A 15,818-nucleotide genomic window follows, 5' to 3' on the forward strand; every position below is an offset into this window, starting at 1 on the left:
GTGGGTAAGACTCCGTGCTCCCAATGCAGAGGGCCCGGGTTCGATCCCTGGTCGGGGAACTAGATCCCGCATGCATGCCGCAACGAAGAGTTCGCATGCCGCAACTAAGAAGTCCGTGTGCCGCAACTAAGACCCGGTGCAAGCAAAAAACAAAACAAAACAAAAAAATCCAAAGACAGGTGGACAAAGAATAGGACCAGGCGGACAATTCAGAGAAGAGGAAATGGAAATTGTTGATGACCACGCAAAGATGCTTAGCCTAAGAGTCATCAGGGAAACACAGATCTGAAGAGCAAGGTACTGGGTTCCCCGGTCAGTAGCAGAAAGTGAGCTGATGACTCGATGCTGGTGAGAGCGGCGCAGTGGGTGTTCCCGTATGTTGCTGGTGGGGGAATGGGGGGCAGTGAATTGCTGCCTCCTATTTGGAGAAGTCATCAGGCATTATCCATGAACATGAAAACTTCATGTTTTTCTTTGAACCCAACTTTTCTACTTTGGGGCATGTAACCTGTGGAGAGAAAACACATAGGTGGGACTTCCCTGGTGGCACAGTGGTTGAGAATCTGCCTGCCAATGCAGGGGACACGGGTTCGAGCCCTGGTCCGGGAAGATCCCACATGCCGCGGAGCAGCTCAGCCCGTGCGCCACAACTACTGAGCCCGTGCGCTCTAGGGTCCGAGAGCCACAACTACTGAAGCCCACGCGCCTAGAGCCCGTGCTCCGCAACAGGAGAAGCCACCACAATGAGAAGCCCGCGCGTAGCAACAAAGACCCAACGCAGCCAAAAATAAATAAATAAATTTATGAAAAAAGAAAAAGAAAGAAAGAAAACACCTAGGTACACAGGTGTTGATTACAGCCTTGCTTGTAGAGGTTTAAAGACAAAAAAGGAAGCAACCTGAATGGCCCTCAGTAGGGCAACGGCTGGATGATGGATGAGTGAGGCCTGTACCCAGGGACTGGGGAGGCCTGCCAGCGTATTGTGTTAGCAGCTGCTCCTTGCTCCCAGGCCGGGCATTGTGGTGAAACGCTAAGTCCAAGTCCTAGCATTGGGGCTTTGGGGACGGGAGGGGACACTCATTCTGGAAGCTTCCGTGTGAAGGAAAGGGAAGGGGGCAGAGGATCAAAAGCAGCTTTCCCAGCGTGTTGTGAATGTGCTTTTATACTGTAAAATATAATTCTAAAAAGAAGGGCAAAGGGCATGTTTATTAGACTAGTCCCAGCCCACTTTCTTCTTTTGTGTCCCGCGCAGAGCTGGAGTTGGAAAGCTGTTGTGAGCCCCAGTCAGGCTGTGTGGTGACCCAGAGCCGCTGCAAGTGTGGAGGCTCGGGGGCCTTTGGGGGCCGAGGGTTCAGCTGGGAGAGCGCAAACCCACGCGTTTTTCTGGCGAGCCATTTCTTCCCTCACCCAGCCCTCATCCCTAGGTGAAACACTCTTCTGTTTCTTCTGTTTTCTTTGTAGCGTATCCTCTACAAACATTTTAGGAAACAGGGTGAAATGTACATTTTGTAGGAAAGTAGAAAGAGGCAGAAAAAAATCACTGCAGGTCCTAACCGCCAAGTTGGCCTCTGTCCTCATTTTGATATGTTCCTTTTTCCCCGCGTTTTTTTACCTGGGTCCATGTTATGTACAGTTTTGTATCTTGCTTTTTTTAAAAAGATGATCACAAGTGTTGCTGCAGTGCTGGGTAAAGAAGTCTCTACAGATGTTATTTTATTATTTACTTATTATTTGTTCATTTACGGCTGTGCCGTGCAGCATGTGGGATCTTAGTTCCCCGACTGGGGATGGAACCCGTGGCCCCTGCAGTGGGAGGTGGAGGCGTCACCACTGGACGGCCAGGGAAGCCCCTGCTGATGTTATTTTAAGTGGCTGCATAACGTCCCACCGTCTGGAGACACTGTCGCTTACTCCCTTGTTTCCGTATCGGTGGACACTCTGATTGATTTCACTTTTTTGGAAGTGCTGGACTTCTTTGGGCCTAAACCTTTGTGTCCATGTCAGACGGTCTCTGTTGGAGTCCCTGTGGCTAATTTAGTACGAGGGGCAAAGGGCTGAGCTGCCGGGGAGGGGGGTTGGGCACGTGCACGCTTGCCAGCACTGGGCCTTACGGACACAAAAGTCATGTTAAGGCTTTGGTAGGTGAGAAGTGGAACTTCATTTTTTTTTTAAATTTTATTTATTTATTTTTGGCTGCGTTGGGTCTTCATTCCTAGTTGTGGCGAGCGGGGGCTACTCTTCGTTGCAGTGCATGGGCTTCTTATTGCGGTGGCTTCTCTTGTTGCGGAGCACGGGCTCTAGGCGTGTGGTCTTCAATAGTTGCAGCACGCGGGCTCAGTAGTTGTGGCACGTGGGCTCTAGAGGGCACAGGCTTCAGTAGTTGTGGCTCGAAGGCTCTAGGGTGCAGGCTCAGTCGTTCCGGCGCACAGGCTTAGTTGCTCTGTGGCATGTGGGATCTTCCTGGACCAGGGCTCGAACCTGTGTCCCCTGAATCGGCAGGCGGATTTTTAACCACTGCACCACCAGGGAAGCCCTGGAACTTCATTTATAATTTCTGTTTCTTTGAGTCCCAAGTGAGAGCGAGTGATTTCCACGTGAATTGGCTGTTTGTACTTTCTTTACGTCAAGATTTTATTTATTTTTTTTAGCGACATCTGTGCGCTTTGCATGTATTAGTGATATCAACCCATCAGCATAGTCACATTTTCGTCCAGGTGTTGATTTCCCTTTAGTTATATTCCTCTTAGGTTTTTTTTGTGGGTTTTTTTACAATTTTTTAAAAATCATTCAGGACCTTATTTTTATGCAGTGAATCTATCGGTCTTCTCTCTCTATCCTTTAAATCCAGGAACCTTGTTGCAAACTGTGTCCTGGCTCCCCCGCTCCCGGGGTCCAGCACAGCTTCCCCTGCGGCTCGGCCGTAGCTCCACGCAGACTCCGTGGCCGGTGGGCTTCCCCGGCTGCCTGGCCAAGTTGTGCAGGGCTCGGCGAGGTTGGGGCGAGGGCTGGCGGCTGAGGTCTGAGGCCTCGGGGAGGAGGTGGGCTGAGTGAGGGCGTTGCACAGAGGGGCACAGGTGAAGGTTCCAGGAGGGGAGGTGGAGAAGACCCGCCCGCGTGGGGTCTACAGGCTGTGGACGGGCGTTTGTGAAGATGGTTTGCAGGGACCCCTCCACCTCTGCCCTGCGTGTCGTCCCCGCTGCCCAGTTGTTGCTGACGGGCCGGGGGCCCTTGCTCTCTGCGCAGGGGTTCTGCCGGGGGCTCCTGGTCGGCTCTGCCTGTGGCGTAAGTTCGAAGCACGGCAGCTCTGCACACGGCCTTGACCTCTGCGCCCGTCTCATCTCGCAGCCGAGGACCGTGGGGAGGCTGCAGTCGGCCACGCGGCCTCCGGGGCTCCCTCCTGGGTGGCCTCCCTTGAGCGCCCATGCGGTCACCAGGGTTCCCTGACGCTGTTTCACAGCGATGGTGTGGCCCGGGGGCCCAGGCCTGAGAGCTGACGGGCCGGTGGGGTGGTGAGTCCTCAGGCTGAAGACAGATGAGAGTAGAATTAAGAGGAAAGCCTGGGTCCCTGATGCCTCTGAGGTGGCCCATGCAAGGCCTCTCGCCGCCGCAGAGATGCGCTGCGTCGCCTCCTACCTGCTGGGCGCCCTGGGGACAGCACCTCCCCCAGCGCCAAGGACATCAAGAAGATCCTGGACAGCGCAGCACTGAGGCGGACGATGACCGGCTCAACAAGGTCATCTGTGAGCTGAACGGAAAGAACAATTGAGGGCGTCATTGCCCGGGGTATCGGCATGTTGGCCGGCGCGCCCGCCGCCGGGGCTGTGGCCGTCTCCACCCCAGGATCTGCAGAAAGATGAGAAGGGGGAGGAGGCCGAGGAGTCAGACGATGACGTGGCATTTGGCTTGTGCCACTAGAGTCCTGCTCCCCTGCAAGTAAAAGCACCCTCCCCCCCACCTTTTTTTTCTGGCTGTGCCACGTGGCTTGCGGGATCTTAGTTCCCTGACCAGGGATCAAACCCGGGCCCCCGGAACCTCGGCAGTGAAAGAGCGGAGTCCTAACCACTGGACCACCAGGGAATTCCAAATAAAACCCTTTTTACATTAAAAAAAAAAAAGAGGAAAGTCTGAAACCCAACTGCCAGGCGCCAAAGCTCTGATTGCCACTCCCAGTCGCTCCGTGACGCGGGAGGGCTGGTGGGACTGGGAATGCTTGCTGGTGCTGAGCAGACGTGTGTGCAGGTGGACCGGCTGCATGGGACGGGGGTAGCCCTGTGCCCCCAGGGGCCCCATCGGGCTGTCCCCACCCTACTCCAGTCCTTGTGTGGCCCAGGCAGCGCTGGGCAGTGGACCCCTTGCGGGGGGAGGTGGGAAAGGTGTGTCTCACAGTAGGAAATTAACTGTCACATGTTGCTGGGTACCTGAAGGGCTCAGGAAGATGGCAGTCGCCCAGGGAAGTGTCTTCACTTCGGGAGGGTGGTCTGACCTCAGGCCTGGGCTGGCCGCTCTGGGCTCTGTCTAATGGCGTGAACGTGAGGTGTGCCGAGGGCCCCTCAGCCCCAGACAGCGCCCCTTTTGCCTGTTGAGGTGGCTTCTCCTTTGTGAATGCCATGCATGCCTAGCAGGGCTGGCTCGTGAACTTCATACTGATTCAGGGCTGGGAGAGTGGGATTTGGGGGCAGGAGTTTGTTTGGAAGGTGGGCGATGAGGAACCTTGGGGAGTCTTTTGGGAAGGAGGTTCCCTTGCTGGAAGGGGCAAGGCTGGGCCGCCCCGATGTGGGTACCAGGGCAGGAGGAAAGGGAGACGGGTGAGTGCTGCCTGCAAGATGAACTTGTGTGCCAGCAGAAATCTCACCAGGCTCAGCAGGCCTCAGGGCTCGGGGCCAGACAGGTGGCCTAGGTTGGAAGGTCAGCTTCAGCCACCTACCAGCCCTCACCTTAGGTACGTTACTTGGCCGCTGTGCCTCAGAGTCCTCATCTGTAAAATGGGGAGATTAACAGTACCTTTCAGGCTTCCCTGGTGGCACAGTGGTTAAGAATACGCCTGCCAATGCAGGGGACACAGGTTCGAGCCCTGGTCCGCGAAGATCCCACATGCCAAGGAGCAACTAAGCCCGTGAGCCACAACCACTGAGCTCACGTACCACAACTACTGAAGCCCGCGTGCCTAGAGCCCGTGCTCCGCAGCAATGAGAAGCCTGCGCACCGCAAAGAAGAGTAGCCCCCACTTGCCACCACTAGAGAAATCCCACGCGCAGCAACGAAGACCCAACGCAGCCCCCAAAAAACCAACCAAACGAACAAAGAAACAAAACAGTGCCTTTCAGGACTTCTCTGGCGGTCCAGTGGTTAGGACTCCAAGCGTCCACTTCAGGGGGCACGGGTTTGATCCCTGGTGGGGGAACTAAGATCCCGCATGCCGCGAGACGTGGTCAATGAATAAATATTTCTTTAAAAAAGAAAACCAGTACCTTTCTCAGAGGGGTTAAATGGCTTTGTGTGTGTGAAGTGCTCCGAGTAGAGCCTCTCATGTTCAGTAAGTGGCCATTATTATCGGGTGACCAGTGCCATCCCCTGTGGCTGCTGCCTTGGGTGTACAGGGCACCAAAATGGCTCTGCCGTCCCCAGGGCTGGCCGAGTCTGGCCCTGAACCACAGGGGCAGGTATCTGTGACCTTTCTGTGCCCGGGAGCTCAGGCGCCCAGGAGGTGAGAGCAGATTAGACGTTAGCATCTACAGAAGACACGAGGTGAACTGGGGCCAGTGAGAGGAGGCCGGGACGTCCAGGAGGGCTTGTGGTGGCAGCGGGCCTGAGCTGAGTGTTCACCGACGACTCCTGCTGGGCTGGCGGCGGGGAGGGAGGTAGCCTCCACGTCCAGGCCCTGCTGGTGTCAACCTGGGTCTGGCCTGAGAGGTCTGTGGCTTCCTTTGATGGGGAGCCCATCCAGAGGCCTCCCGGGGCCTGGGCATGTGTGTTGGATGCTGGGGGCAATGGGCAGGCTTGGCCTTGCCAGTGGGGCAGAGCCCTGGGCCTCAGTGTAGGCCCTGCTTCCAAAATTGATAATGGGAAATCAGATGCTTTTATTTATTTATTTGAAACTTTATTTTATTGAAGTATAGTTGATTTACAATGTTGTGTTCGTTCCTGGTGTACAGCAAGGTGATTCAGTTACATACGTACATATATTCTTTTGCATGTTCTTTTACATTATTATTATTTTGGCCACGCTGAGCAGCCCGTGGGATCTTAGTTCCCCGACCAAGGATTCAACCCGCGCCCCCTGCAGTGGAAGCGCGGAGTCTTAACCACCGGACCGCCAGGGAAGTCCCTCCTTTTACAATTGTTTATCACAGGATATTGAATATAGTTCCCTGTGCTCTACAGTAGGACCTCGTTGTTTATCTGTTCTATATAAATAGTTTGCATCCGCTAATCCCAAACTCCCAATCCATCCCTCACCCACCTGGAATTCAGAGGCTTTTAAACTTTTGTCCATTAGACTCTCAGACTACCTGTCTTTATTCTTAATAGCGTACACTGACCCTCAGTCCCCCTTTCCCTGAGACCCGGAACTTGTGCGTCTGTACTGGAGTTCCCAGATGGGGGCACAGCTCCTCCGTCTTAGAGCAAAAACGGCGCAATTATTTGAATACTGTGTTGTCTTCCCTTTATGAAAATAGTTTACTTCTGTAGGAAAGAGGAAGCAAACTTTCATTAGCCTGTTGGACTGGAAGAGGCAGATTTTTAGCTCATGGGATTTGGCTGGACCGTTGCTCAGTTTTGAAGGAAGAGAACAACCTTTAAAGACGGATGAGGGCTTCCCTGGTGGCACAGTAGTTAAGAATCCGCCTGCCAGTGCCGCAGAGCAACTAAGCCCGTGTGCCACAACTACTGAGCCTGTGCTCTAGAGCTCGTGAGCTACAACCAGCTGGGGCGCACAGTTCATGCTCAGCAAAGATGCACATTCATTCATTCATTCACAGAATCATTGCACACCACCTGCGTGCCCTGCCGAGTTCTAGCGGGGGAGCGTTAAACACACCGGGGAAATATCTGAGAGGGATGAGTGTTAGATGAATATTTTGACGGCTGTGGACAACTCCTGAAACTTGTAAGGAGGCCGGTCCTGCAGGCCGCCCGTGTGAGCGGCGGGTCGTTGGCGGGGGCAGCCCAGGTTCTCCGCGGACTCCCTAATCCCCAACCCGGTGACCTGCAGAGAGGACAGAGCTTGCTAGAAACCTGCGGGCCTTGCGATCCTCCGGGTGTGACGCTCGTCGCCTCCCTCAGCTCAGCGGTCGAAGGGCTTGGCCAACCCGCGTGGCCACTCACCGCCGGGCCACTGCTGGGGTCCTTACCTCCTTGCTCGCCACACAGCTGGAGGCCACCTGGCTGCAGGAAGATGTGTTGCTGCCACCTTGTGGGCAAGAAGATGCCGACCGGCGTCGGAGGGCCCTGCGGCTCTTGGGACCGCTCTGGCGGCGGGAGGAAGCCACAGCCTTTGGCTTCCAGCAGAAAGCCAGCCCCTCCCGGGCTCTGAGAAGGACCTCCACAGGCTCTCTGCGGCTGCTGCGTGGCCTCAGCTGGGCGCGCCTCGACAGTTATCAATGGATCACCCAGCAAATATTTGAGGGAGACTAGGTACAAGGTTCTGTGGGATTCCTGGGCCGGAGGCCGCCCTTCTTTTCCCCCCCACCAGTGCACCGCTTCTATGCAGTGCCTCACAGCGCATGCCTTTTTTATGCAGGGGTCTTTCTCTTTCTCCCTAGACACCCTGGGTTCAGCAGTGCACCCCTGCTGCCCCAGGCCACAGCTGCACACGCAGGCGCCCTCCTCTCTCAGGTCCGAGCAGCCAGTCCAGCTCAGCCAGCTCTAGAGTTGGCCCTTCTCCTTCTGATTTGCCTTGCGCTCAGAACAGAAGGGGGTGCTCAGTGCTCAGCCTCTGCGCGCTCAGCCTCCAGGGAAGCGTGTCCGTCCTCAGCCAGGATGCACGCTGCAGGCATTGTGAGAGAGTGCGTCTTTAATTCCCCCAGAAGCTTCTGTGGGGCCTCACCCCTACACGACAGGTTCAGCCTGGTGTTTCTGATGACCTTAAGAGTCAGAGAACTGACACGAGGGCTAGTTTTATGGGATTTCTGTGCGGTTTACGTGGCCCCAGCCTGATGCTTTTTAGGATTGTCCTAGTTTCCTTTGGGCTGTGTTGAGTAGTAAGCTGTTTGTCACATGTCTCTGGGGTAGAATCTTGCAGATGGAACACAGAGACCTTGTCCCTAACCCGGGCGGGGGTGTGTGTGTGTGACACCAACAAGGAGAGAGGTGTGTGCCTGCACCGATCTCCTTTCTGGGGTCTTCGGCTGATGTCCTGGGACATTTGTGTGCAGGCAGGTGCCCTTCTCTGTCTAGTTTCCCTGAGTCAGGAAAGGTTCTAGGAAGCAGGAATAGGAAGGAGGCAGCCCCATGAGGAAGAGGAAGCTGTCCCAGGTTTGGGATTGACCCAGTCTGAGCATTTCGCCTGGACCGATTCTGCAGGTACAAGTCAGGAGCTGGTGTGTCCTCTGAGAATGTGGCATGTTTGTTCACCTCCTGGACTGGGGACTGCTGCATGTCCTGTAGCCCGTGAGTGTGTGTGCGTGTGCGCGCAACTGGGGGCCTTTTACTCTCCTCTCCCAGCCTGCGCCTCGCCCCCTGAGGCTAGCCAGTTGGGTTCTGAAGCAGCCCATCCCCTGTTCGGCACCTTGTCCCCCGTCCCCCCTCAGTCCCCACTTGTCTCTGATAGCTGCTGTCCTGTGCTTGCATTTTCATCGGCTTGGGGGGAGGGTTTGGAATGAGCAGGCCGCTTCTCTGGGGGAGGGGTAACCCCCTACGTGTGTGAGAGAGGACAGAGAGACAGCTACGAAGATAGGGAAGTTCAGCGTAGGAGACTTAAACTTGGGAACGTGAGTCAGGATTCCTGGGTTGCATTCCTGTCTTCACGCCTGAAGGAGCCTGGGAAAGGCTCTTCTGCAGGAGCGACTTTTATGTGGGGGTGTGCATCCCGGAGAGGAAGAAGTCATCCTCATTGTTGTTAATAACTAGTCCCAGGAAAATACGCAATCAGCCCCGGGGCCTCTCCAGGCCTGGGAGATCCAGCCCAGGACTTGGGAGTTTCCAGCTCTGGGTTCCCCAGGAGCACCTAGGATGGAGAGGCCCTGCCTTTCTCAGGCATTCCCCCACCCCAGCCCCCTCAGGAATGTGCCACTTTTATCTTGTACTTTGCTTCTGACCAGGACCCTGGAATTCTAAAGCTGAGAGGGACAGGAACGTTGGGAGTTGGGTTGGACTGGGGGTGGAGGAAACCTGGGAGTATCACATCTTTAAAGGAAAGGCAAGCCCACTCCTCCTTGCCACGTGCCTCAACTGGTTTCTCCTGATCTGCTCGGGGTCCTTGTGGATTATGGTAAACTGGCTCATCTCCAGCGCCTTGGAGAGGACTGACGTTTACACCGCAGTGGAGAGCACAGCACGGCAACTGCCTGCCCCCTGCCCCCGTCCTGAAGTCATCCCTGCATTTACTGAGAGTCTGCTGCAGCCCACACACGTGAAATTCACAGGGCATCGGTGCTGAGCGTCAGGCTCCAACCAGTACTGCAGTCTGAAGCTTCACCTCTGCACAGCCTCTGGACAGGAGGTGAGAACCAGCCCGCGGGTGGAGGCTGGAGACTTCAGGGCCTCAGAAGTGAGTCACTCGTCCAGAACTGTATGGTCCAGGTCCAGAGGTTCTCTTTCGATTTTCTGCTGCCCTTGGGCAGGACAACACTTAACCTACTACAGGTGATTTTATAATCTCCAGGGAAGAAGACGGCCTCGGTCATTAACAGAAGAGCTGACTAAAACATACAGCAACTCGGATTTGCGAGTTTCCCAAGCTAAGACAGGATTGCCTCGTAGAGGCTCCCTACTTTCCAGATAAGGAGACTGAGGCCCGAAGTCCGCATAACTCCTGACTCATAATTTAGGCTTTTACTGACTCCCACCCTCGTGGGTCACCTTCTGGTTCTTCCCTGGAGAGACAGCAAATGGCCTGCTTCTCTCCAAAACCGAACTCAGTGTGTGGTGTGCCGAGGACTGTTACTTATTTGGCCTGCTCTTAATGACATTTCCTCACCTGCCTGCCCCAACCGAGGAGGAGCCCTGGGCTGGAATTTCCTGTTTTCTCAGGGCTCGGGGGCTGCCCCAGCAGGCTGGCTCCCCTGCGGCCGCCGTTCCTGGGTGTTCCAGGCCAGGCTTGCCACGTCTCTCTCGGTGTTGGGCTGGCTCCCGGCCTCTCCAGGTCTGGGCTTGCCGGCTGCGAGGTGGAGGCGTTGAGGGACTCAGTCGGCCGCCACCAGGTGCCCAGAGGCTGGAGGTCCGTGCGCCTCGGCCGCGGCCCCGGCCCGGGCCCAGCCCCGCGCCCCTCACCATGGGCCTGGCCCTCGCCCGTGGGCCCTGAGCATGGAGCGGGGCTGGCCGCCAGGGGACAGCCGCAGCCGGGAGCGGCCCGCCGCCTGCCGCCGCGCCCTCAGCGTCTGCGACTCGCTGGACCTGCACGGCGCCCAGGCCGGCCGCGCCGCCTCCGCCCTGTGCGCCGTGCGCGAGCAGCCGGCGCGGCCGCAGAGCGTGTGCTCGGGCGGCCCGGGGCCACCGGCCGCTGGCGTCCGCGGCCTGCTGCTCGGCCTCCTGCGCCCGCGTCTCGGCCGCCGCGGCCCCCCCGACGGCCTCCCGCCGGCTCCCCGGCCCGCGTCCTCGGGGCGCCCCGGCTCGGCCGCGCCTAGTCCGTCGCCCAGCCCCGCGCCCAGTCCCGCGCCGGGCCGGCGCAGCCGCCCCCGGCGGACCCTGGCGCCGCGGCCCACCAGCATGACGTTCCTGGAGGTGAACCGCCTGGAGCTGGCGGCTGAGGCCGAGGGCGCTGGCGCGGGGCTGGGCCGCGCGGGCAGCGCGGGTTTCCTGCGGGGCGCCTCGCTGTGGAGCAGCCAGCGCTGGCAGGTGCTGCGCGGCGGCGGCGGCGGCGGCGGGCGCAGCTCCCCGGGCCCCCGGCGCGGCCTGTCGGCGCTGAGGAAGAGCTTCAGCTTCCGTCTGCGCCGCGGCCAGGAGATCCGGCGCGCAGAGTCGGGGCTGCTGCCCCGGGCGCGCACCCGCAGCGACGGCGACGCCAGCTCTCTGGGTGCCTTCTCCAGCCGCCGCGACCTGCTGCTGGGCGCCGCGGCCCCGAGCGCCGCGCCAGAGCCGGGCCGGCCCCACACTGCCGCCGGCCTCTGGAGGCTGCTCACCAGCCGCTTCCGCCGGAGGGGGCCCGCGCCCGCGCCCGCGCCGTCCGAGCCGCTGTGGAGCCGCCGGGCGGCCGCGGCCCCTGGGCTCCTGAGCGCGCCAAGCGGTAAGGGGGAGAGCCCCGGCCTGCGTGGCCTCCCTGGTTGGAGTCCGGGGTTGAGGGCGGGTGTGAAACAAACCGGAAACCTACCTGGGAGAGGCGGGCGTGCCTTGTGGGCCTGGGGGCTAGCCGGGGCCGGCCGAGTGGGATCGGCGCCGGGCAGGCAAGGCTCTGGGGTCGCCGGTGGGTCTGGAGAAGGTGTCTGTGGCAGAGGTGGCCTTCCAGGTGGGTCGGGGCAGGACCTCCCGCCCGTGGCCCTAGCGTGGTGGAATGAGAGCAGGTCGGAAGGGCCCCTTATCACTTTGAGTGCCTGAGGAGTTGGGGCCCGGGAGGGGAGGGATGGAGACTCACTCGGAGCCAGCGGGCTCTGGGTGGGACCCTAGAACAGCAGCATTTCTAGCTCCCAGGCGAGGCTCGAGCCCTCACCTCTAGCTGCCTATGCAGATGGGTTTGGGGAATGCTTGTGGACCCGACCGTCAGAAGCACTGTTTGAGACAGCCTGGGGAGGGGGAGCAAGCCCAGCCAGAGAGGCTGGCCCAGGCCCAGGCTGCCCGGAGCTGATCGCAGGATGTCCATTACAACCTAGAGGATAAAGGAGAGGGGGGCTCTGCGGGAGCTGAGGATGGACTGGAGAGGAGGAGCCCCGGAGGTGGGTCTCTGGGACACAGAGGGTGGTGGCCTCCTGCCCAGGAGGAGCTTGGGGACGAGGGCCGCTCCCCATTGGACCTGCCTCTCACAGAACAGGGCCAGGTAAGGGCTCCTCCCTCTTCAGCCTCCAGGAATGCGGTAGGCGGCCGCACCCTGCAAGGGTGAGCTGTTCCTACTCGCAGCCTTGCAGCCCAGGTTGGGTCTGGCTGAGACCTACTGGAGGCCCCTCACCAGGTGGGGGGCAGCAGGCCGGGTGTGGCTCGAGGGGGCAACTACGCACCTTGCTGTAGCAGTAAGAGGAGGGATCAGGGCCAGGCCAGTGGAAGTGGGGGCTGGCATCGCTCTGTCCCAGCCGCGCAGAACGTTCCTGCTGCTTCCCAGGAAACCAGGGCGTGAGTGCTGTTTTCTGGCCGTGGCCCGTGAAGGGGCAGCGTCAGAAGCAGCGGGTGGTCGATAGCGAAGGTGTGTGTCCCACCCCAGTCCTGACAGGCGGCCTTCTCTCCCGCAGACTCCTTTGTGAACAGCCAGGAGTGGACCCTGAGCCGTTCGGTGCCGGAGCTTAAAGTGGTGAGTGAGGCCCATGGGAGGCCCAGGCAGCCCAGGGGCTGGGGGTGCGGGCTGGAGTGGTGGGCCGGCGTTGCTTCCCCTGCTTCCAGTCCCCTCCGTCTCTAGGCTTGGTCTCTCCCGTCACCCCTCTCTTCCCTGTTTCTCTTTGCTCGCCCATCCGCAGCACCGGCCCCTCTCCTTGCTAATGTATTAGCCTGTCCTGCCCTCTGACCGCAGCTCTCCCGCCTTCCTGTCCCACAGGGCATTGTGGGGAACCTGTCTAGTGGGAAGTCGGCCCTGGTGCACCGCTATCTGACGGGGACCTATGTCCAGGAGGAGTCCCCAGAAGGTGAGCGTTACGGGCCGGCCTTAATGGCTGCCGTCCCTCCTTCCCGTTGTCTGTGCGGGGGGCTCCAGCCCCTTGACTTTCTCAGCGCTCCCGTCTTCTCTGTTGGAAGCTGTGGGTTTCTCCTGTTTGGCCCCCGTGGGCTCGCTCTTCTGGTTTGGGGCCTGACCGTGAACTCTGTCCTAGGGGGTCGGTTTAAGAAGGAGATTGTGGTGGATGGCCAGAGTTACCTGCTGCTGATACGAGACGAAGGAGGCCCCCCTGAGCTCCAGGTGATGCCCCTGCCCCCCGCCCTGGCCTTTGGTGCCCCTTTCTTGAGGTTCCCAGTTGGGACTGGGCAAGGTTGCGTGTGGGGAGAGGGGTACGCAGTTCGCCCGTGCCCAGGTGAGGGTGGTAATTGTGCTCGGTCCCCCCTAGTTTGCTGCCTGGGTGGACGCGGTGGTGTTTGTGTTCAGCCTGGAGGATGAAATCAGCTTCCAGACGGTGTACAACTACTTCCTGCGGCTCTGCAGCTTCCGCAACGCCAGCGAGGTGCCCATGGTGCTGGTGGGCACGCAGGGTGAGCGGGGGCTCTGGGCCGCCAGGTGGCAGGCGCGAGAAAGCCTGGCTCCCCCGCCCTCCTGGCGCTGGACCAGCCCTTTCGTGTCGCCCTAGAGCGGGCGCCTCCTCTTTGCCCCGTACGCACTGGGTCTTCCCCAGCTAAGATCCTGCCATCCGTGTGGTGGTCGTGTCCACATTTTGAGATGAATAAACAGAGTGTCTGGCTCGTTCCCACTCAGTGAGTCGGTGGCAGAGCTGGAACGAGGCCCAGACACCCGTATTCTCGTGCTCCGTGTCGTCCGCTGCCCGGGCTCTTTGCCCAGCCACCCTCTGACCGAACGGCCCACCGGCCGGCAGCCTCAGCTTCTCAGCAGGCTGAGTCAGTCCCCGCTCTCCCGTCTCCAACAGACGCCATCAGTGCCGCGAACCCGCGGGTCATCGACGACAGCAGGGCCCGCAAGCTGTCCACAGACTTGAAGCGCTGCACCTACTACGAGACGTGCGCCACCTACGGACTGAACGTGGAGCGCGTCTTCCAGGACGGTAACGGCGCCAGGGACGCTCCCCCAGAGGGGGTCAGGCAGGCGGGGGGGTGGGGGGGGAGGGCGGGGGGTGGCGGCTCTAAGCCGGGCTCCTCGCTTCTCCCCCCATGGGTGATTGACTGTGCTGTCCCCTGCAGTGGCCCAGAAGGTAGTGGCCTTGCGGAAGAAGCAGCAGCTGGCCATCGGGCCCTGCAAGTCACTGCCCAACTCTCCCAGCCACTCGGCCGTGTCCGCCGCCTCCATCCCGGCCGTGCATATCAACCAGGTGCGGGCAGCCTCCCCCCCGCCACTGCACGTCCCGCCCGCCGCGGCCCTGCCTCGCCATCCTGTCTGTCTGCCTGCCTGCCTGCCTGTCCCCACCTCGTCTGGGCTGCCGCCTTGCCGATGGTTTGAAAGCACTGGCTCGAGTTCCCTTAGCCTGCACGACTGGCCTGGCCTGGCCTCCTCTGTACCCTGTGGTGACTGCCTTCCCGCTAGTTCCCATCCCTGCTCGACACTCTCCTTGCCCCGCAGCTGCAGCGGCTGAGGCCGCCTAAGCATTTGTTCTGGTCAGCCGCGTTAGTGCTGTCTCAGTGCCCGCTTCCCGTGCAGCCGTTCTCAGGAGGCTCTAAGCTGAGCTCGTCCCTGCCGGCCCTCACCTGCCGGCCCCCACCTGCCGGCCCTCACCTGCCGGCCCTCACCTGCCGGCCCCCACCTGCCGGCCCTCACCTGCCGGCCCTCACCTGCCGGCCCCCACCTGCCGGCCCTCACCTGCTGGCCCTTCTCGGTGTTCGCATTTAGAAGAGCAGCACTTACCCGCAAGGGCCAGTGGCATTTGTGACGTGTGGGGTAGTGGGGGTGTTCTGAGCCGGGTCCTGCCAGGGTTTCTCCCGTATTACCACTTGGACACCCGCCCACTTCCTGGGCCTACTGCTTGGTTATTTTTTGGCCCTTGGCAGGCAGGCCAGTACTTGCATCTCCCCGCTCAGTCCCTGCTCGGCGGAAAGCCCTGGGCCATCACGGGTGTGCGCGCTGAGTGGTAAAGCCGACGGCCACTCCTTTACTTCTGCCAAGGGCCATCGTCTTTCTGAGGCCCCCTGGCCCACCAGTGTCCTGATGACAGCCTGGTGACTTTTCCAGAGAGCCCTCCCTTTAGCACTTTAGAAGGCGTCAGGGCTTCCCCTGTAAGCACTCCCCCGTGGAAGAAAGGAGGCACGGAAGGTCTTTCTTCACTGTCTCTGAGCGGTTCTACCTCAGCTGCAGAACCAGCTGTGCACGGGGGCCCTGCCCACCGAGGGGCAGCAGCTCAGGTGTTTTGCTCCCTTTGTACGGGTTAGGATTCGAGGAGGCTGCCAGGGCAGGACACGTTCTCTATTTAGTGATCATCTGATGGGCCGTTAGCGGGTGGCCTTGTCAAACTGTGCTTCCCGAGTCCTGGAGTGGACACTGCCGAGCACCTGCTGTCTCTCTGCTGAGATCCGCTGCCGCCTCTCTCCCTTACCTGCTGCTTCCTCTGGAGCAGTCTTAGTTTAGCTGTTCCGCTCTCTGCCCCGGCCCTCCTGGATCCTGTGCCCTGTCACCCACACTGCCTAGAAGCAAACCTCATCCTCCCCCCGCACTCTGAGGCCCGCCCTGGCCTCCTGCAGCCTTGCTGTTTGTCACTGACTTGGGGAGCTCATCCAGGGTGACCTGCCACCTCGCGTCACACCCACCTGTGAGCCAAGACTCCACAGTTTGTTCTCTTCTGGCCTCTGTCACTGACTCCAACCTGCTAGCCTTTGCCTCCGATTCAGCTCCCGGGCTGACCCCAAACGGCCCCTGCTGGGGCCCAGTGTGGTGA

General features: G+C 59.7%; 1 protein-coding gene and 1 pseudogene across 6 annotated transcripts in view; both read left to right on the plus strand.

The window, feature by feature from the left end:
• AGAP3 (ArfGAP with GTPase domain, ankyrin repeat and PH domain 3) overlaps window positions 1-15,818 on the plus strand; it is a 55,870-nt gene that overhangs the window by 16,639 nt on the left and 23,413 nt on the right. For 5 of the 6 annotated variants that reach the window (XM_065883836.1, XM_065883838.1, XM_065883837.1 and 2 more), the window contains 6 exons: window positions 12,534-12,592; window positions 12,833-12,920; window positions 13,104-13,189; window positions 13,335-13,476; window positions 13,866-14,000; window positions 14,137-14,264. In XM_065883836.1, coding sequence (XP_065739908.1) covers window positions 12,534-12,592; window positions 12,833-12,920; window positions 13,104-13,189; window positions 13,335-13,476; window positions 13,866-14,000; window positions 14,137-14,264 — 638 coding nt within the window. Of the gene's footprint in view, window positions 1-10,464; window positions 11,384-12,533; window positions 12,593-12,832; window positions 12,921-13,103; window positions 13,190-13,334; window positions 13,477-13,865; window positions 14,001-14,136; window positions 14,265-15,818 lie in introns of those variants that run through there. The other variant, XM_065883840.1, reaches the window with a different exon arrangement.
• LOC136128504 (large ribosomal subunit protein P2-like) lies at window positions 3,613-3,857 on the plus strand (annotated as a pseudogene).

Source organism: Phocoena phocoena, chromosome 9 (genome assembly GCF_963924675.1).
Source record: "Phocoena phocoena chromosome 9, mPhoPho1.1, whole genome shotgun sequence".
NCBI lineage: Eukaryota > Metazoa > Chordata > Mammalia > Artiodactyla > Phocoenidae > Phocoena > Phocoena phocoena.